This window comes from Hippocampus bargibanti, linkage group LG06 (assembly GCF_051943395.1).
Source record: "Hippocampus bargibanti isolate YZ-2025 linkage group LG06, ASM5194339v1, whole genome shotgun sequence".
Lineage (NCBI taxonomy): Eukaryota > Metazoa > Chordata > Actinopteri > Syngnathiformes > Syngnathidae > Hippocampus > Hippocampus bargibanti.
This window is the reverse complement of record NC_142739.1, coordinates 19,413,955-19,436,132: the sequence shown is the minus strand read 5'-3', so window position 1 is coordinate 19,436,132 and position 22,178 is coordinate 19,413,955. Positions and strand designations below refer to the sequence as shown.

Sequence of the window (22,178 nt, the reverse complement as noted above, 5' to 3'; positions counted from 1 at the left end):
GTCACCTAAAAGCTTCACTTACCTTGTCAGGGGGTCCATTGTTGGTTTTGAGATGGGATTTTAAAGTGGGAATGGGGCGTCGTTACGGATGGCTTAAAATGTATGCAGAAGGGGTGTGAGAGGGATGGAGACCAATGGTCTCCCCATTGATATTACAATGCCTTGCAAAAGTATTCGCCTCCCTTGATCCTTGCAACCTTTCGCCACATTTCAGGCTTCAAACATAAAGATATGAGATTTTATTTTTTTGTCAAGAATCAACAACAAGTGGGACCCAATCGTGAAGTACAACAAAATTTATTGGATAATGTAAACTTTTTTAACAAATAAAAAATCTGAAAAGTGGGGCGTACTACATTTATTTGGCCCCCTTGCGGTAATACTTTGTAGCGCCACCTTTTGCTCCAATTACAGCTGCAAGTCACTTGGGGTATGTTTCTATCAGTTTTGCACATCGAGAGACTGACATTCTTACCTATTCTTCCTTGCAAAACAGCTCGACCTCAGTGATGTTGGATGGATAGTGTTTGTGAACAGCAGTCCTCAGCTTTTTCCCCAATTGGATTCAGGTCTGGACTTCAACTTGGCCATTTTAACACCTGGATACGTTTAATTAACCATTCTATTGTAGATTTGGCTTTATATTTGGATCATTGTCTTGTTGGAAGATACATCTCCATCCCAGTCTCAGGTCTTGTGCAGATACCAGCAGGTTTTCTTCCAGAATGTTCCTGTATTTGGCTCCATCCATCTTCCCATCAATTTTAACCATCTTCCCTCTTCCTGCTGAAGAAAAGCAGGCCCAAACCATGATGCTTCCACCACCATGTTTGACAGTGGAGATGGTGTGTTCAGGATGATAAGCTGTGTTGCTTTTACGCCCTACATATCGTTTTGCATTGTGGCCAAAAAGTTCCATTTTTGTTTCATCTGACTAGAAAACCTTCTTCCACATATTTGGTGTGTCTCCCAGGACGAGACTCTTTATGGACATCTTTGAGAAATGGTTTTATTCTTGCCACTCTTCCATAAAGGCCAGATTTGTGCAGTGTATGACTGATTGTTGTCCTATGGATACTCTCCCACTTAAACTGTAGATCTCTGCAGTTCATCCAGAGTGATCATGGGCCTCTTGGCTGCATCTCTGATCTCTTTGTCCTTGTTTGAGAAGAAAGTTTGGAGGGACCCGGGTCTTGGTAGATTTACTGTGGTTTGATGCACCTTCCATTTCAATATGATTTCAATATGATGACTTGCACAGTGCTCCTTGATATGTTTAAAGCTTGGGAAATCGTTTTGGATTGGATTGGATATGCCTTTATTAGTCTCACAGTGGAGAAATTTACATTTCACAGCAGCAAAGTGATGAAAGGTTTTGTATCCAAATCCGGCTTTAAACTTCTCCACAACAGTATCTCGGACCTGCCTGGTGTGTTCTTGGCTTTCATGATGCTCTCTGCACTTCAAACAGAACCTATCACAGAGCAGGTGCATTTATACGGAGACTTGGTTACACATAGGTGGATTCCATTTATCATCATCAGTCAATTAGGACAATTGGATCCTCACTTCTGGAGTGAGTTTGCTGCACTAAAAGTAAAGGGACCGAATAACACTGCACGCCCCACTTTTCAGTTTTTTATTTGTTAAAAAAATTTAAATTAACCGATAAATGTTGTCCCACCCCACGATTGTGTCCCACTTGTTGATTCTTGACAAAAAAAAAAATAAGTTCATATCTTTGTTTGAAGCCTGAAATGTGGCGAAGATTCAAGGGGGTCGAATACTTTTGCAAGGCACTCTATGTAGGGGGTAGAGGGCATTGATATTGTGTATAAAAGGGCTTTGATATTGTGTGTGGGGGGTATTGATATTATGTAGCAGGGGTATACACAAATAAACAAACAAATAAACCCTCAATGCAAAAAAATACAAATGAACTTGATGCGTCAGTTCTAACAAATCATGAAACCAAGAAAAACATGCAGAACATGAATGAAAACAGCAAGGACTCAAATAAAAGTACAAATATTTTGACCAGTTGATACACACAATGAAATAAAATAAAAACACAATACAAATAAATATAAACCAATTCAATCAATAAAAAAACAAACCCTCAATGCAAACAGCAAACCTGGAAGATGCAACCACCAGGTATCAATATAATGACCAGTTGATTCACCCAAAATAAAATAAAATCATCGATAAAATTAAAATACATCATTGCAATAAATACATAAACCCGCAATGCAAAAAGTAGAACTGACACATCGTGTTGGCTCTGTGATCAAAAATTGCAGGCGCTTGATGAGTGTTTTTATTCATTATGAAGAAACCAACAATAATATGGGGCTTTTTGTAGTCAGAAAGCCTCATGACGACCACCCTCGAAGGTGCATCGAACAGGCGCTTCACCAAAATGTTTTAAAGCGCATGCGCATAACTGAGAACAGATTTCTGCGCGATCAAAATAAATCCATTTAGGGGGCACGCACACTCGATTGTGTAGCAAAAGAAAGCAAGTACAAACCTGCATCTTTTTCTTCAAACAATACAATATTAGACATCAATGACGGCATTGAGTACCTGGCCATGCACTCCGGCAGTCTGGGCTCCAGAACTCTGGTCTGCTGGACCTATCGAGGGACGAAGCCCTCCAACATTGATTGACACGGCCCTCTTTGTCCTTGCTGTAACTGCGATCAAATGAGAAGCTCAAATTGGATGGTGTAGCCAAATGTTCTCTGCTGCTGTACACCTGGGAAAAAACAGTCAAGACACACACATCACACATTTGTTTTTGCATTTCAAAAATGGTTTCACATAATCTGAAATGTGTTGTACTGTCAAAGTAGCGTGCATCATCTTCAGAATTAAGATGAGGGACATCAACACTTTAGAAAAACATTCAGGTACAGTTGTTTTACATAACGACGAGCAGTAAACTAAATAGTACCTATTCATTGCCTCAAGATATGGTTAATCATGTCCTGGCCGTCCATTGGTAAAGCATCATCTCCTGCGCACCAAATGATATCTGCAAATTACAGGACAGATAAATACACATTTCCCGGCTGCGGGACGAGTGTTTGAGGACAGTGGCCTTGAGCCGATGGGACTGGGTTGGAGGCCGCTGGGAGAGTCGTCTGTCATAAAATTAAGATCACAGACTTGCAAAAATCTTTCTTGTTAAATCAGAGTCCTTTTCCCACTAACCGGACGGACAAAGATGCCTTTTGCTTTTACCTGTGGTTATGATGAGCGACAGAGCTGAAACGGAAGCATACCTGGGAACTTTACCTCCACACGGAAGCCTCTGTCTTGTGTCTCAAGTTGGTTACCAAATCGCCGTGGGCCTGCTGGCTCTTTAGGGGACGAGTGTTTGGCCCCTGTGCTGATCCTTCCAAGTTTGGAAACGATAACTTCAACTGCAAGGAAGAGAACATGTTATGCGGAGAGACGATTAACAAAGACAAAATTCAACTAAAGTTCAGAGTGTCCCCCGCCTACTGCCTGAAGAGGCCTAGCATAGTCTCCGGCATGCCCCGTGACCCTCGTATGAATACAACGAATCGTAAAATGGATGGATGTCTGGAAAATGACCTGAAATGACAATTTTTCCATTTGTGAGTTACAGTATGTATTGTATTTAGTGACACGAAAGGGGCAGCTAAAGATGGATTTAAAAACAGCACATAGTACATTAATAACACTGTGTACAACACAGCTTTGGTTAAAACAGCTTTGATTAAGAATGAGAATCATGAAACACTGGAGGTGATGTTATTCTGTCCATTTGTGCCAATGCGTGGTCCTCACATGAGATTAGCCTTGATGTTGAGACTGGTGTGGGAGCTGTGCCTCAGGGATGGGAGGTTGTGAATTTGGGACACATCGTCAGTCGTGTGCCAAAGAATCATTGGGTGTTTCGGCCTTTTAATCACGAGACACCCTCATCGATGGTGGCCAGCGACAGGTTGATCACGCCCGCGCTTGTGTCCCATGCCCAAACAGATGTTGAGAAGCTGGTGGGGGGTTGTGTCTTAGGTTGCTGTTCTATGAGCCCAACAAGGGTCCTTCCTCTTCATCCAGATCCACTGGCTGCTTCTTTCTGTGGCTTCAAAGACTGATCTAACTGTGTGCCGCAGAGCCTGTCCGTGGACACCCATGTCTTTTAGCAGCCTGATGGTGGAGGAAGCCACAAACCCTCTGCATCCAACTTCAATTGGATATACCTTGGCTTTCCATCCCTGCTGTTGCGCATCCACTGCGAGTTCTGTGTAGCGCAGCTTCTTGCGCTCATATGCCTCTTCAACAGAGTTTTCCCACGGTACTGTGAGTTCTGCGATGTAGACAGCCTTGAGTGAAGGGGACCAGAGCACCACGTCTGGTCTGAGGGTAGTGGCTGCACTCCGCTGGGAAAACCAATTGCTGGCCAACGTCAACCCGCATCTCCCAATCGCGGGCCCTGGATAGCTGTCCAACTTCTGGTTTGGCAGGAGGATGGTTGGGCTTTTTCTGTCCCTCTCGGATGAAAGTCAATGGTGCTGTGCTGGACGTGGTGGCTCTCATTGGCAAGGAGTTGATGGTATTCCTCTTCCTCTTAATACCATAGTTGGTGAGCAAAACACACACGCAGTAATAAATGTCTACATGACAGACTTAAAACTTTTTCGTAATTGAATTCCTGTCCGATCAGCAGAATGCATACAAAGTGTGCTTAACAAATTGTCCCACAGTTTTTGTTCAACAAAATGATGAAAGGTGCTCAATAAAACAGTGGAAGGTGAAGTCGAAAAGTTCAGTGCAACCTTCAATCAAGTCCAGCATTAGGTCACAGTACTCCAACAACATGCAAAATATGACAAACAATCTTTTTGGAATATGCAGAATCAAAGGTCAAATATGCTTGCTGTAAATTGAATATCATGTATTGTACATGTATTAGCAATATATACACTTAGTACAACAAATGAAAACAGATTTGATGAGTTGGTGCATCAAATGGAGAGCCTCACAGTTGTGAGATTGGTAGTTTGAATCCAGGCTTAGGCCTTTTAAACAGAGTTTGTAACTTGTCTTGTGGTTGCACGGCCTTTCTCCTCACTTTTCCAAAATATTGTAACGTTCAGTGCTTGTGAAGATATACTCCTATGCCTGAGGGATTGTCTGCGCGTGAGTTGTGGTGTAACAACAGCTCCTGTTTGTGTGATAAAACTGCTAAATTTGTTAATAAAAAAATTGTTAATAAAAGACCGACTCGCTATACCAGCGACTCTGCGCATCATTTGTCACGCTGAGGGGCATTACATTGGTGTCAGAAGCTCCGGATTTTCCGTCGTACGCCCAACTGCTTAAAAAAAAAAAATGTTCGGCAACTTTGCTACGGTAAAGGAGGAGGCCGTTCAGCACGGCGACCCGGCTACGGTAAAGAAAGAAGCAGCGCCATGCGTGATAGACATGCCAATGTCAAGTGGCACACAGCGAGGTCATGTTTATGATAATTATGTTGACAATCCGTGCCGAAATGAGCGCGAGTCCGCCATTACGGCGCCACGCCGGGTTGTAGCGGCCACGAGGGTTGACGGAAGCATTGATGGCAGCGCCCTGGGGTTGGCTTGGCCCCCCATGAAACCCCCCAAGTTCTCCGGGAAAGGAAGTTGGGAGGCTTATCGGGCCCAGTTTGAATTGGTGGCAGACGCGGCAAACTGGCCAGACAAGGTGAAAGCGGCCAGTTGGCACTTTCATTAACCGACGAGGCTACTTCCTGTCTACTGCTACTAAGCCCTGGAGAGAGACTCAAGTACTGCACTGGTGGGCACCTTACAGAGGCGTTTCGGGGAGTTTAATTTGAAGGACTCCTTGCGCTGCGAGCTAAAACGGCATGATCGACATCCTGGGGAGCCGCTGCCTTGTCTTGCCCATGAGATCGAGAGCCTCGGCCGGCGGGCATATGCTGGGATGCCAAAGGACATCCAAGATGAACTTATCCGGGACCAGTTCATCCAAGCACTCAGACCGGATGAACTGCGCCTACACGTCCAGCTTGCCCACCCAGCGGCGCTCGGAGAAGCACTCGCTCTTGCTACGGAGAGGGAGATCGCAGCCAGAGGAGTACTACCGACGGCGGCTTGCCCCGTTTTGGCGACCTCGCTGTCAGGAGGTGAGGAGCGCCGGCCAGCGTGGGTGGATGAGTTGGTGTGTGCGATAAATACCCGCCCAGCACAACGGGAGGAAGGAAGTGGTCGACGTGCTCGCCCTGCTATCTGCTGGGGGTGTGGCCAGCCAGGTCATCTGCTACGACGCTGCCCAAAGATGTTGAACCACCAGAGAAACGGGAAAGGGTCTGCATAGCCCGGTCAACGCGGACCCGTCCAGTGAGTAGCCGGAAATTACAATCTGCACGTGGAGAGAAAGCGATCATGGTGGGGTGGACAGACGTGGGGGACCCCAGTCATGTTCGCGTGCAAATTAGGGACATTTCCTGTACAGCCTTGGTGGACACTGGGTCGTCAGCCACAATTGTGAGGCCTACCGTTGTTCCAGCGGGAACCGTCTTAAAATCGACCCTCACAAAACTGAGGACCGTGACCGGTGAAACGGCCAAGATGCAAGGTGAAGGGAACTTTGTTTTCACTCTGGGGGGTTTGTCGACAACCCACTCAGCTTGGGTAGCTGACGTGAGTGACCCCTGTATCTTGGGACGAGACTTTTTAAAAGCCGCAAAATGTGTGGTGGACTTGGGAGCTGGAGTACTCATCCTGCCGAGCGGTCAGCATGTGGAGCTGATCACGGCGTCTCGACAGAGTGCACCAGAGGTGGCCATCAACACGGCGGAACCGTCAGCAGAGAGCACGGATGCACCGATGACCCAAACCAGCCTGACCAAGACAGCAGCAGTGCTGACTCCTCAGCTTTCGACGGTAGATTGGGTAGAGTTCGCTCGCCCTGTGATGGTCTACCCACCGGGGGCGCCAACTGGATCCAACCCAGCCATGCCATTCAATTTGACCCCGGGTCAATCAGCAGAGAGCTGGGGCTATGCGGTCCATTTGGCAGAAGAACTGTGATGGCTTAAGTGTCGAGCAGCAGGAGCAGTTATGGCAGGTACTGTGGGAAATTAATGACATTTTTGCTCTCAGTGAGAATGAGGTGGGCCTCACTCACTTGGTCGAGCACCACATCGACACGGGTGACGCGCGACCAGTGAAGGTTCGCCCTCGACGCCTGCCCTTAGCCCAGCAGGAAGCCGCAGATCAAGAGATCCGTGCCATGCTCAAGGCAGGGATTATCGAGCCCTCCGACAGTCCGTGGGCGTCTGGCGTGGTCATGGTCCCCAAGAAAAAGAGCACCAAATCGCGGTTTTGTGTGGACTACAGACCGCTCAATAAGGTGACAAAGAAAGACTGCTACCCACTACCACGCGTAGACGAGACCTTGGATCTGGTCTCGGGTTCTGCGTGGTTTTCGTCACTTGACCTGCGGAGTGGCTACTGGCAAGTCCCTCTCACCACAGAGTCCAAGCCCAAGACGGCATTCTGCACCACACGAGGACACTGGCAGTTTAAGGTCATGAGTTTTGGCCTATGCAATGCACCAGGGACATTTGAGCGTTTGATGGACACAATACTCACAAACATTCCGAGGCAAAAGTGCCTGGTGTATTTGGATGATGTCCTCGTCCATGGTAATTCTTTTCAAGTGGCACTGGAATCTCTGAGACTGGTGCTGGGGAAGATTGCGGCAGCTGGGCTGAAACTGCACCCAGATAAGTGCCACTTCATGCAGCAAAAAGTGGAATTCTTGGGCCATCTAGTGGACGGTAAGGCGCATCAGCACGCTGGAGGAGAAAGTCAGCACAATCAAAGACTGGCCAGTACCAAGAGACCAGAAGCAGTTAAAAAGTTTTTTGGGACTAGCTTCATACTACAGGCGGTTTGTGAAAGGATTTTCTTCTATTGGAGCACCCTTGTTCCGCCTCCTGAAAGATAATGAACCCTTCGTGTGGCTGCCGGATTGTCAGGAGGCATTCTCCAGCCTACAAAAAGCCCTCATGAACGCTCCCGTCCTCACCCCTCCTGATCCATCCCTGCCTTTTTTGCTGGACACAGACGCGAGCAATGTCGGCATGGGGGCAGTGTTGTCCCAGGTGGGGCCAGAAGGTGAGCGAGTGGTAGCCTATTTCAGCCGCACTTTCAATAAAAGTGAACGACGCTACTGCGTTCCAAGACGTGAACTGCTAGCAGTTGTTCTGACGACACGCCACTTCAAGTACTACCTGTGTGGCGTGCCCTTCACCATCAGAACAGATCACGCCGCACTGCAGTGGTTGATGTCATTCAGGGAACCAGAAGGCCAAGTAGCACGGTGGCTCGAGGAGCTGCAAGCATTCCACTTCACTGTGGTGCATCGGGCTGGGGCTCAGCACGCTAACGCAGATGCCCTTTCCCGGCGGCCATGTTCCATTAGTGGCTGCAGCTATTGTGACCGGCGAGATGCCGGGGAGTTGGAGCTTTGCGGGGAAGCGGCTGCTGCTGTGCCGACATGCTGCACCCTAGAGGCTGTGGGCACTGCTGAGTGGGCTTCAAAACAACAGGAGGACCACGATCTCAACCCCATGTGGCAGTGGGTCCAGAGTGGCAGGAGGCCGCCCTGGGAAGGCGTGATGGGACTCTCTGTTGCTTCCAAAGGCCTTTGGAGCAAGTTTTATGGCTTACGCATCAAGGACGGTGTGCTGCAGAGAGCCTGGAAAGAACCTGCCACCGGGGAAGAGAGATGGCAGGTGGTCGTGCCAAGAGCTCTCAGAGAGACGGACGGCGCTGAGAGCATGTCATGGGGGCACTGGCTCGGGACACTTTGGCAGCACAAAGACCCTCCGACGGCTACGCCAAGGGTTCTATTGGGGGCAGCACCGACGGGACGTAGAGGACTTCTGTCGGCGCTGTGATGAGTGCATGGCCTACAAAGGACCTCAAGCCCAATCACACGCACCACTTCAGCAACAAAGGGTTGGTGCGCCCATGGAGAGAGTTGCTGTGGACATCATGGGCCCTTTCCCTGTGACAGACAGAGGGAATCGCTACGTGCTGTGTGCAATGGACTATTTTACCAAGTGGCCAGAGGCATATGCACTGCCAGACCAAGAGGCGGAAACAGTAGCTGATGCGCTACTGGAGGGCATGTTCTGCCGGTTTGGAACTGCAGATATCATCCACAGTGACCAAGGCAGAAATTTTGACTCCAGGGTGTTCGCTGCTCTGTGTGAACGCCTTGACATGCAGAAGACGCGCACCACTCCCTTGCATCCGCAGAGTGATGGACTTGTGGAACGATTCAACCGCACCATGAGCGAGTGGTAGCCTATTTCAGCCGCACTTTCGCGGCAGCTCGCCATCCTCACCTCCACACACCAACGTGACTGGGACAGGCACATCCCACTGGTGCTGATGGCTTATCGATCAGCGGTTCAGAGTTCCACCAGCTGTACCCCTGCTCTGCTGATGCTGGGCCGGGAAATACGGACACCGGCAGAAATGGCGTTTGGAAGACCACCAGGCGGCCCAGAGGACCAGCCGGGGCTGGAGTATGCCCGTCGACTGCAAGATCGGCTGGAGGCAGCGCACGCATTCGCACGGGACCAGCTGGAGAAAGCCGGAGCACGCCAAAAGAGGAATTATGACGTGCGGAGCAAGGGGAGAGACTTCCGGGCCGGGGAACTGGTTTGGGTGTATACGCCCAAACGGAAAAAAGGCCGCTGCCCCAAACTAGACAGCCACTGGGATGGCCCTTGTCGGGTACTCGAGCGGGTGGGGGAGGTTGTTTATCGGGTAGCGGTCCCCCCCAGGGGCAGGAAAATTGCTCTACATCGGGACAGGTTGGCCCCCTACCGGGGCAGCGGTATTCCTATATTTGAGGCGGGGTCTGCTTCGTCCACGTCAGGTAATCTGGTTAGCCCAGGTTCCCCACCCTCCTCCAGCTTTGCCCCAAGTCAGCCAGCGCAGGGGGGAACCGAGCCACAGCCAGGTCGACCACAGAGACGCAGACGAAGGCCACAGCGACTTGAGGACTTTTTTTGTTGACCCCTCGGGGCGAGGGTTTCATAAAGGGGAGGGTAGTGTAACGTTCAGTGCTTGTGTTATGCATGTTTGGGGGCTGGGCTTGTTGGGGTCCCGTGACGACACACACGGAGAGAAGGGAGGACCCAAGAACGGGGTTTAGGAGTATGCCTGAGGGATTGTCTGCGCGTGAGTTGTGGCGTAACAACAGCTCCTGTTTGTGTGATAAAACTGCTAAATTTGTTAATAAAAGACCGACTCGCTATACCAGCGACTCTGCGCATCATTTGTCACGCTGAGGGGCATTACAATATGTTTCTTTGGTCAAATTAATTTTAAATTGTCCTTGAGTGTAAATATGACTATTACTGATTGTTTAACAATGTTTAACAATACCCTGTGACTGGCCGGCGACCATTATGAGATACCCCAGCAAAAAATACGTTGGATGCCATTGAGTCGAGGTTGCAGTGAACCACAAAAAAAAAAACAATTTTACTATAGCTATACAACATTTTAAATATTAATTATTTATAATAACACTGGTTTCACAAGTTTCACTCTGCAACCAGTTAGATTTAACTTAGTGTACAATAAGGAAGGGAAACAAAATTCTCATAGTGGAAAAAAGACAATGTTGTTATTATTAAAACATTGCCTGTGCACGCAAAAAAAAGCAAATCATATTCTACAATATGAAGGAGTCTGTTGACTGAAAGCTATTTACCCATTTAGCTTCATTAGAGAACAAAGATCACATGACCTTTAAATGGAAAAATTAAATTTAATGGCTCAACTTAAACATAAACAAACAAATCGTTGTACCAAGTTCATCCTGTCTACTTGATATCTAATTTTAAGCAGATTCTTTACTTACAGACAGTGTAGGTGTTCAAATACCTGACATGTTTCGGCGACTACTTCCGCCTTCGTCAGAGTGTCACGGATGTTGTTGTGACGCGCCATTTTCAGCTGGTGTTGCTATAAAATTAGATAAACAAACAAACCCTGTACACAAAAATATGGTATTGCAAGATTGTTTTTAAATTTGGAATGTGTCAGAATACATTTTTTATGCTTAGATTTATTTAAAATGAAATATGTAAAGTCTTTTAGCACGACATCTAACTCAACTCAATGTCCTAATTGAGAGCCATGCTTTCTATGTACCTGTATACCTATTTCACGTCGCTTTAAAACAATTGGAAAACGACCTTTTTCCCCCTCATGAACCTAAGTACAAGGATTGTCTTGTTTGCATATTGTCAGCCATGTCAAACCCATTACAGCAAACCCCAGTACAAAGTAGATTCAGCCAATTTGCTACAAAAACATATATAGAAGGAAAAAACATATTTATGGATTACATAGACATATTTAGGGATGAGATATTTTTTTTAATTCAAGATTTTACCACATATTCAGGACGTACAGGACGTGCAGCCATGGACGTACGTACCATGGCTGCATACTTGGTTCCTTGATTAAGAATGTTTCAATTGGCGGTCAGTTTGTATGCTCAGCTTTCAAGCAGAAGTGTGTTAACAGCTGCTTTATGCTAGTCCTTGCTTTTTGCCATTTTTTACAAGGCAATGGTTCATATATTTTGTATCACAATAGCTAAAATAAAATAAAATAAAATAAGATAAGATAAAATAAAACACAAACAAATGAAATCACCAGCATTCATTTGATGCATTTTTGATTTATCTATTGCATTGTTTAGGGGGATAAAAACACGTGAAAAAGATGATTTGTGTTGGCGGTGTGTGTCCCAAGTCCAAGTTGGGGTGTAGGGGGGCAGGAAATGTTCATAGAGTGTTTAAACCTTGTGACATTTCAAGGGCTTTGGTTGCCAGTTACCCAGAGGGCACATCTCCTGGAGAGTCACTGTCATCAGAGCTTCTAACTTGATCAGGATCCTGGAGGCCAACTAAGGTCATATCCGGCAGAATGTCCTCATCATCCAATTGCACCACAGGCTCATCACTGGACTCACTGAGGTCTCCGTCGTCTTGAACACTTTTAGAGTCCTTGTCTGACAAGTGGTTTTCTAGTTCCGGGACTTGGCCTAGTGGGCTGCTTAAGGATTCCAAGGAGCCGCTATTGATGTCTGGACCTGTTTGAGACGACAAGTCCAATTCATCACACTCAATGGGAGACTGCTAGTTAGTCATGACTGCTTGACTCTGAGATGATTTTTATTTTAATAATTATGCAAGTGTGCATTGTATGAGCAGTATGGGAAACCACAAGATAACGTTGCAGGTCTGGACAAGTGGGTATAGCTTTAAAAGCCATCAGTGCTGTTTGAAATTCCCCGGTAGTGTTATTCCCCCTCAGAGGAACTGACTGACTGACCCAAGGTGAGCGATGATCCAGAAGTGAAGTCATCGGCAGAGTTCAGGAAATCGTCCAACGCCTCCTGGTCCGAAAGGTTGGTGACAGCCATCTGATCCAGAACGACTCCATCGGCTTCTGTTGGCACTTCAGTCGTACATATTGTACAAACAAACACATGGCCAATTGATAAGAAGGGTTTTTATGAAGCGATACGGTCGATCCGTTTGGGGTCATAAAACATGCAACTCAGAGTTGCTCAGCCAGAAAATGTTCACCTCTGGGATGAAGATATCCAGTGGAGCGATATTTCTCCACGTCTTGGTTAAAGGCTTCTTCGTAGACTTTCTGTTGTTCCCTCAATTTCCGCTGCCGCGCGAGCTCAAGCTTGTACAGTTTCTGAGCATGCTCTGCGTTCAGATCCACTGTAAAGATGGGAACATATCAACAGAGTTAACTTTCTGATGCAAAGGCCCAACACTCTTCATACATTATATGGAATCAGAATAATCTTTATTGCCAATAGAACACACAAGGAATTTGTTTCCGGTCGAACACGCTGCACTAGTGTCATCAGCAAAAAAAAATCATGTCACCTGTCACAGTAGTCGAGAAGGAAGCCACCCAAAATGAGTAGAGCAATACAACCTTTTCATTTCAACATTTTTGGCCACAACATTCATCAAGGAGGAGACTGTGCTGAGCGTTTGAGCCTTCTCAGCAGCACAAATATGCGATCACTGTTTTTGAATGGAAATAATGTCGAATGTCTGTGCCATTTGACAGTCATCGCTGGACAGTTCAGGGGGATTGTGCCTTTGGTCACAGCGTGTTTAATAGTGTCCTCCACAATACAGAAATCTCCCTAAAGGTCTACCACATAGTCAAAGGGAGATTTAGTCTCCCTTAGGTTAGTTATGTTTTTCTCCCCTTTGCCCCAGAAGAAAAAAATGCAGCTCACCTTCCAGTGCCTCCAGTTCTCGCCTGTAAAAAAAGACAAACCGAAAGGTTCTCATTAAAATCGGGTACGTTTTTGATAATGAAGGTGCAAAAAAGAGCAACGGAAAAAGCTGAAATCGGCACAAAGCAGTTTCCTGCTGAAGCACTTCAAATTTGTTGACATTTCAATTGTTTATTATTTAGCAAGGCCATTGACAGGTTTCTTATCAAAATAACTTATGTGAATGCATTTGGAAGATCAAGTTGTATGAGCTCATTAGCGATGGACTGAAGCGCAGTACTTTCTATCAAGACATTGATTAGAAAAGTTAAGGAGGCGATGAAGCACAGACCTCTTTTTTTTCTTGTAGACTTCCAGCTGATCGATATGATACTGCTTGAGCGTCTGCTGTTCACACTGACAACACAGCGTCTCCAAGAAGACCAGGTTGCTCTCCATCTCCTCAAAGTCACCTTCCAAATGCGCTATTCACGGACACACACGGACGCATACAAGTTGTTTAACTATGTGTCTCGAACTATGCACGATATGAGTCCCCATATTTTCACATGGGGACGAGTAATTTTTCTTTGTGCACACTTTCTCTGCCAACTCGCAGTGCTTTTTTCATGTATTACTTCGTTATTGAAATTACCCTCATGAGGGGAAAAAAAAGGCATCGAGCGTCCTGCCACTAAACATCTTTGGGAATACGTTTGAGCATTTACATTATTTTCCAGTGTAGAAGGCGCACTCAAAAGAAGCCCAGAGGTTCTTCAAAAGATGACCCTGCATCTTATACACATGTGAAGTAATATTGAGCCGCAACAGGTCTGGCAACTACTGTCAGCAGCCACCAACTCCATTTCCCCCTGTAAAAGAAGTAATGCGTAACCCCAGCCTCGACTGTAGCGCCTTCTAATGTGGTGTGTCTTATGTTTGGAAAGCTTTTATGTACTTGTATATTATATTTGGATTTTTTTTCCTTCCTTCTACTCCAGTGTGCCTTATACACCGGAAAAAACGGTATTCAATATCCATCATATAGTCCATGTATTCATATGCACTTTATTCTCATTAGTTATGCAATTCCAGGTCCTAGAAGAACAATTCCCCACTACCGAATGACATGCTTGAAATAGATGGATGGATAACAGAGTGCTCTTTGTCCTCACTCCAAAGACAATGAGTCAGGTTTGTTTTCACTCCCACCTTCGACTGCTATGAGATGTATCTGCACACTCACAAGGCAAACTGAGGGCAAGAGTACCATATATTCCAGTGTATAAGCAGTGTCTGAAATAATGTCTGCCCGGATGCCCAGGGCGTGCAACTTTTACGTCGGGCGTGCAACTTTTACGTCAGGCGTACAACTTGCAAAACGTTTCCGTCCGGGTGGCCGACAACTTTTTGGGGAAAAAAAAAAACAAAACAAAACAAAAGATTTTTTTTCAAATGAAACATTTGCTTTTATTCAATAAGGCAAACGTTTGAACGAAGATTTTGAAATCTGAATAAATTATTCCGATTTCAAAATCTTCGTTTGGCTTGGAAATTTCAGAATTTCGGTTCGTTTGGCAATTTGCATACTCGGCACGGCAGCCAATCAGAAGCCTGCTTCGTGCTTCCGGACTTTTCTGAGTGTTATAAGGTCATGCATTTGCGTATCATTTTCCAAAGTAGACGCACAGAACTTCAGCCCCAGAAGAAAGAGTCAAAAGAAGCTAACAAAATTTATGACGCTACAAAACGTAAACGTACATTATCCCGTGTCCTTGAGAGTTTTGAAAGGCGCTTAGAAATTAAATGTATTATTATTAAAAGCAGCGTGGAAAGAGGAGTTCACGTGGCTTGTAGCAGACGATGCAACGCAAACATTGCATTGTGCAACACAACGAACAGTGTATGGACAAATGAAAACTGGAGCAAAATCATCAGCAATCGATATTTACCATCAATTCAGCAAGGGAGCATTTGTGGTAGGTCATTAAAAAAAATCCTTATTACTTTGCAACAATGTTTTTATATATATATATATATATATATATAAATGAATATGTGTGTGTGTGTATTATTATTACCATATATATATATATATATATATATATATATATATATATATATATATATATATATATATATATATTTCTCATCTCATTTTCCGTACCGCTTATTCCTCATTAGGGTCGCGGGGGTTGCTGGAGCCTATCTCAGCTGTCTTCGGGCATGAGGTGGGGGACACCCTGAATTGGTTGCCAGCCAGGGCACACAAAGACATACAATGGTCACTCTCAAACTCACACCTAGGGACAATTTGGAGTGGTCAATCTGCCTGCCATGCATGTTTTTGGAGTGTGGGAGGAAACCGGAGGACCCGGAGAAAACCCACGCGGGTCCGAGGAGAACATGCAAACTCCACACTCGACTACCGGGCCGGCCCTATATATATATATATATATATATACATATATATAGCGCCTTACACACCGGAAAATAAGATTGAACAGATTTCCATGGGCACATGGCACCTATCGATGTAGTAATGGCATCCAGTTCAAAGATGAAAGCAGGCAAGCTTTGTAGTTGCTCCTGTAGTTGTGTCAGCGCAGATCGTCTCTTCTCCCAGTGCGCCAACAGCATCACCACATCTCCATCAATGGCCTAAAACAAAGCCACAGAGAGGATCAAAACTATTGTGCAACTGACCAGACCAGTGTGAACAATTAGCACCATCCAACTCAAATTTGTCACTTAACATCAGTTTCGAAAAACCTTGATCAGATAAGCCACGGATGGTGTTTCCATGACGAGATGTGAAGTATCCTGTCCAAGATGGATGTTATGAGCATGACTATTTACTATGTATGTCAAATATCTAAGCAGGAGTGTTTACCCTATTGAAACAAGTTACAGAAGCGATATTGTGTCATCTGTGCCAAAGAACTGGAGAATGACTGAACATACCTCTGCAACCTGAGCACAGTCTTTTATTTTTTTGTGAAGCAGAAACCAACTCTCCTCATACCTACAAAAACACATTTTATACTGTCGGCAAAAATCATACAGTACAATCGGTCTGGCGGTCTGCGTGTACCTGCTGAGGATGTCGAGTCCAGCATTGAAATGAGGAAGACTTTCTTCATACCTGGGCAAAAGGAATAAGATATGTAAAAGTTAAGAGTGTTATAAACCAGTTCAGTATAAATCTTCTTCTTTTCCTTTTGGCTTTTCCCCTCAGGGGTCGCCACAGCGAATCAATGTCCTCCATCTATCCCGGTTTTGTGCATCCTCTTCTCTCACACCAGCTACCTTCATATCCTCTTTGACCACATCCATAAACCTCCTCTTCGGTCTTCCTCTCGGTCTCCTGCCTGGCAGTTCAAGGCTCAGCATCCTTCTCCCGATATAGTCACTCTCTCTCCTCTGGACATGTCCAAACCATCTCAGTCTGGCCTCTCTGACTTTCTCTGCAAAGCCTCTAATATGAGTTGTCCCTCTAATGTACTCATTCCTGATCCTATCCAACCTGGTCACTCCCAAAGATAACCTCAATATCTTCAGCTCTGCTACCTCCAGCTCTGCTTCCTGTCTTTTCTTCAGCGGCACTGTCTCCAGTCCAAACATCATGGCTGGTCTGACCACGGTTTTATACACTTTTCCTTTCATCCTAGCTGAAACCCTTCTATCACACATCACACCTGACATTTTTCTCCAGCCGCTCCATTGCTCTGGACAGTTGACCCCAAGTACTTAAAATCCTCCACCTTCTTTATCTCTTCTCCCTGTAGCATCACTCTTGCACTTGGATCCTTCTGATTCACAGACATATATTCCGTCTTGCTGCGACTGATCATCATTCCTCTCCTTTCCAGGGCATATCTCCACATCTCTAGTTTCTCCGCCACCTGTTTCCTGTTCTCGCTACAGATCACAATGTCATCTGCAAACATCATGGTCCAAGGAGATTCTTGTCTAACATCGTCTGTCAGCCTGTCCATCACCATAGCAAACAAGAAGTGGCTCAGAGCTGACCCCTGGTGGAGTCCCACCTCCACCTTGAATTCCTCAGTCATACCGACAGCGCACCTCACAACTGTCTTACAGTCATGATACATGTCTTGTACCGCTCTAACATACTTTTCCGTCACTACAGACTTCCTCATGCAATGCCACAGCTCTTCTCTGGGCACCCTGTCATACGCTTTCTCCAGATCTACAAAGACACAATGCAATTCCTTCTGACCTTCTCTGTGCTTCTCTATCAGCATTCTTAAAGCAAACACTGCATCTGTCGTACTCTTTTTTGGCATGAAGCCATTGCTGCTCACAAATGTTCACTTATGCTCTTAGTCTAGCTTCAACTACTCTTTCCCAGAGTTTCATTGTATGGCTCATCAACTTTATTCCTTAGTACAACTCTGCACATCTCCTTTGTTCTTAAAAATGGGCACGAGTACCCTTCGTCTCCATTCTTCAGGCATCCGTTCACCATCTAAGATCTGGTTGAATAAGACAGGAACACCACCACCACCTCTCTAAGACTTCCATACCTCGATTGGTAAATCATCAGGCCCAAGTGCCTTTCCCCCCTTCATCCTCTTCAGCGCCCTCCTCACTTCATCCTTGCTAATGCTTGCTACGTCTTGGTCCACAACAGTCACGTCTTCTACTCTTTGTTCCTTCTCATTTTCCTCCATCAATTCTTCAAAGTACTCTTTCCATCTTGCCATCACACTACTGGCACCTGTTAATACATTGCCATCTCTATCCTTAATCACCCGAACCTGCTGCAGGTCCTTACCGTCTTTGTCTCTCTGTCTCACCAGCCTGTAAAGATCAGTCTCGCCTTCCTTGCTGTCTAGCCGAGCATACAAGTCATCATAGCCCTCTTGTTTGGCCTTTGCCACCTTTACTTTAACAGTGCGCTGCATCTCCCTGTCTACTCTCGTCCGTCCTCTCAGTGTCCCACTTCTTCTTTGCTAACCTCTTTCTTTGTACACACTCCTGCACCTCCCCATTCCACCACCAAGTCTCCTTATCTACCTTTCTTCCACTCGATACACCAAGTACTTTCCGACCCGTGTCTCTGATTATGTTTGCTGTAGTTTGCCAGTTATCTGCAATGCCGTCTTGCCCACCCAGTGCTTGTCTTACCTCCTTCCTAAATGTCATGCAACACTCTTCCTTTTTCAACTTCCACCATTTTGTCCTCACTTCAGCCTTTGGTTTCTTCATCTTCCTCACTGCCAGCGTCATCCTACACACCACCAACCTATGCTGTCTGGCTACAGTGCCGCTACACTCTCACCAACCACTACTTTGCAGTCACTGATTTCCTTTAGATGGCGCCGTTGACACAAAATGTAGTCTACCTGTGTACTTCTGCCTCCACTCTTATAGGTCACCCTATGTTCCTGTCTCTTCTGAAAGAAAGTATTCACAACAGCCATTTGCATTCTCTTAGCAAAGTCAACCATCTGTCCTTCAGCGTTCCTCATCTGGAGTCCAAACCTGCCCATCACCTCCTCATCATCTTTGTTTCCTGCGCCAACATGTCCATTGAAGTCTCCACCAATTACAACCCTCTCACTTCTCGGGATGTTCTGTATGACTTCTCAAAGTCCAACCAAAATTTCTCCTTCTCCGCCAGCTCACATCCTACTTGTGGGGCATACCCACAAACAACATTGAACATCATGCCTTCAATTTCTAGCTTCAGACTCATCATTCTATCTGATACTCTTTTTACTTCGAAGACATTCCTAACAAACTTCTCTTTTAAGATAACCCCAACTCCATTTCTCTTTCTGTCTTCACCATGATAGAACAACTTAAACCCTGACCCTAAGCTTCTAGCCTGGTCTCCTGGACACACGGTATGTCTACCTTCCTTCTCTGCATCATGTCAACCAGCTCTCTACCTTTACCTGTCATTGTTCCTATATTCAAAGTTCCTACTCTTAGTTCTATACTCTTGGCGTTCCATATCTCTATTTTCCTCCGGGCACACCACCCTCCTCTCCTTCTTCGACCAACAGTAGTCCATTTTCCACTGGCACCCTGAAGGTCAACAGTTCCAATGGCGGCCGTTGTTAACCCGGGCCTCGAACGATCCGGTATGGGATTCATAGGTTTGATTCGCATATTTGTTTTGGCAATTTTTTTTACGTCGGATGCCCTTCCTGACACAACCCTCTGTATTTATCCGGGCTTGGGACCGGCACAATAAGACACTGGCTTGTGCCCCCTTGTGGCTACATTCCAGTTCAGTATAAATATGTGGTTTAAAGTCTCAATGAATGTGTTTACCGTTTATCTATTACTGAGAAAACTTAAAACAATGAATAATGTCAGCCCTTTGAGCTGATGAGGTGTTATAGGCTATAGTTGATGAGATGGAGCATTATTGTAATCGAGCCAGCTTTTATTGATGAACCACGCAGGTTGAGTTCTGATATTTACATTACAAACCATGTGACATAAGCATGAGTGATCCATCTAATTTCAAACATACAGTGAATACATTTCCAGGCTTTTATGGTATGGATGGCTTGATGGTTCGACACTGCATTTGACAGCAAATTGAACTGACCTGGACCTCCTCCTGTTGCTGCTGCTGTTGCTTTTGGATTCTTTTGATTTATCTCCAAGTGTTTTCAAGCTGGTGGGAGGAAAACCGAATGAATGACCTAACACAAATACTAGTCTAAACAGAAAGATTATAACAACATTTGCTTCTTATCTATTTTATACGTGTAAAATAATTACTATAATAGTTACAGTATAACCCATTCATTGTTTACTATATAATTTACTGACCTGCGTCCCATATGCAAATACTGTACTTCATTCAATTACATCTGTTTGGCATTTTCTTTTGACTTCAAGACGGTGCCGCGAGAGTGGCTTCCTTTCATCACCTTGCTGCAGTGAAATGTAAATTTCTCCACTGAGAGACTAATAAAGGCAAATACAATCCATTCCACGTTTCCTGCATTTGGCCCTCAGCAGCATGTACTTTAATATGAAGCCAAGCAAGGCCACAGGAAATCGTTTTGAATAGCGCCACTAATCTACTCCCCATGAGTGATTCCACGTTTTTTGTTCTGTTTGTTCAGATGTGTATCCAATGTCACTTAACTTATTGAAATGTATTAGAAATAACATGTCAACATTGCATCGTGACAGGAAGACGATGTAATGCCTTTCCACTAGAGGGCAGAATGTACATACTTAAATTATGTTTTTCTTTTGTGTACTGTACATCTGTTTGGTGGCGACCTGACTCAATATTGTAAATTTGACTCAGCTAGATTCACAACTGATCTTCGTTTAACTCCCTGGTGCTTTCTGCTATCTTTGTGACTGCTTTATTTCCTGTATATGCTAGTTGTCCATGTTAAGTGCTCTGTTGTAGCTTTAGCTGTTGTTAGAGCGCGATATAAATCAATATGTATTTACAGTATTGATTGTATTGTATTGTAAAAGACGTTGTTTGAGAAACAACTTGGTGCTGCTTGGTGTAGTCCTGTACATACGAGTTACATTCCTTTATGTCGTTTCGCGATCAAATCCCCTTGAAACATTACCACAGCAATAGGAATTTGCTCACATTTACCCGCAAACTATGTAAGGCTCCATTCTGCTAAACCTACTTGACCCGACGTCACACATGATCGTCAGCTGAGAGCAATAAACATAATGGCGCACACTAACGAAAACAGCCCAAATTTTGCGTCCTAATGCGAAAACGCAAATGACATGAAGGCACATAATCATTCCTGGGGGTTTGCCGATTTCAGAATCAGAATCAGAATACCTTTATTCGTCCCGCAATGGGGAAATTTGCAGTCCACAGCAGCAAATCATTCTTTTTTAACATGCTCAGTTTAAACCAGATAACGGCTTCTGGTTGACTTGAGGCAACTTCTAGTCAACTTTGCTTCATAAGTGTTGAATGAAACGCGCGTAGTCTACATTGCGATACTTGGGGAAAATATAAAAGAAAATCTGAGAAATACAACTCAAATCAGACTAACCCCGTCGTTAAATCCTGTTGCACCATGTGAAGTTTTTCTCTGAAATTCTCGAACATGATGACACGGTTGTCGGTTATCTACAGTTAGGCTGTCGTCCTTTGAGATGGACCTGTTTCACAGTATAGAACATAAGCGGACACTGACAACGCCGTTGTTGTGACAGAAGATGCAGCTAGTCTTCCGTTCTTCTTTTTCTGACGTAGAAACTTAACGGCTTCTGAAATCTATTACTGCCCCCTTCTGTCTCATGTTCATGACTGGTTGTTGGCTAGATACACAAAATGTTTGTCTAGCGGCTAGACAAACATTTTGTGTATCTAGCCACATACTGTCTCTGAAAAACCACGCAAATTGGTCTTCTCTACTTTGAGATAATTACAAAAATTACTGTAACAAATATGATTTATAGCAATCTCAAGTAATTTCATATGAATACGACTTGAGATGCCGATTTCACGGTAAGATAAGAGCATTGACATCAAATGGTCGGTATAGTTTTTGCTTTTTTGAATGTTGCTGTGCCCATATGTTTTTTTCTAAAATACCCATGTGCTGTATATCTTTCCAGATCCTGATGAGAATGAAATAGATGACCATGTTGATGAAGACATTTTGGCATCGGACACAGTCGTGGCTGTTGCATTGATGAACTTCTATCACTATTAAAATATTTTCAAAGGATTTTCGATTAAAAAAAATGGATATTATTGTTGAATAGTTGAAATTCTATACAATGCAAAATAACATCAATAATCCCCAGGTGTCTCGCCAAAGAAGAGCTTGAGAAGTGGCTGGAGATTG

At 45.0% G+C, this 22,178-nt stretch overlaps 2 protein-coding genes across 2 annotated transcripts in view; one reads left to right on the top strand and one right to left on the bottom strand.

Moving 5' to 3' along the window:
• kiaa1143 (KIAA1143 ortholog) overlaps nt 1-22,178 on the top strand; it is a 71,833-nt gene that overhangs the window by 13,588 nt on the left and 36,067 nt on the right. The window lies entirely within an intron of this gene.
• Nucleotides 10,838-21,554, bottom strand: LOC148896686 (dysbindin-A-like). Its single transcript, XM_088999115.1, has 10 exons — nt 21,378-21,554; nt 19,931-19,999; nt 16,433-16,483; nt 16,303-16,363; nt 15,867-15,999; nt 13,691-13,823; nt 13,360-13,382; nt 12,677-12,823; nt 12,420-12,545; nt 10,838-12,177 (listed from the first exon to the last, which is right to left on the bottom strand). The coding sequence occupies exons 1-10, from the start codon at nt 21,431-21,433 to the stop codon at nt 11,918-11,920; spliced, it is 1,059 nt and encodes a 352-aa protein (XP_088855241.1). The 5' UTR covers nt 21,434-21,554; the 3' UTR covers nt 10,838-11,917.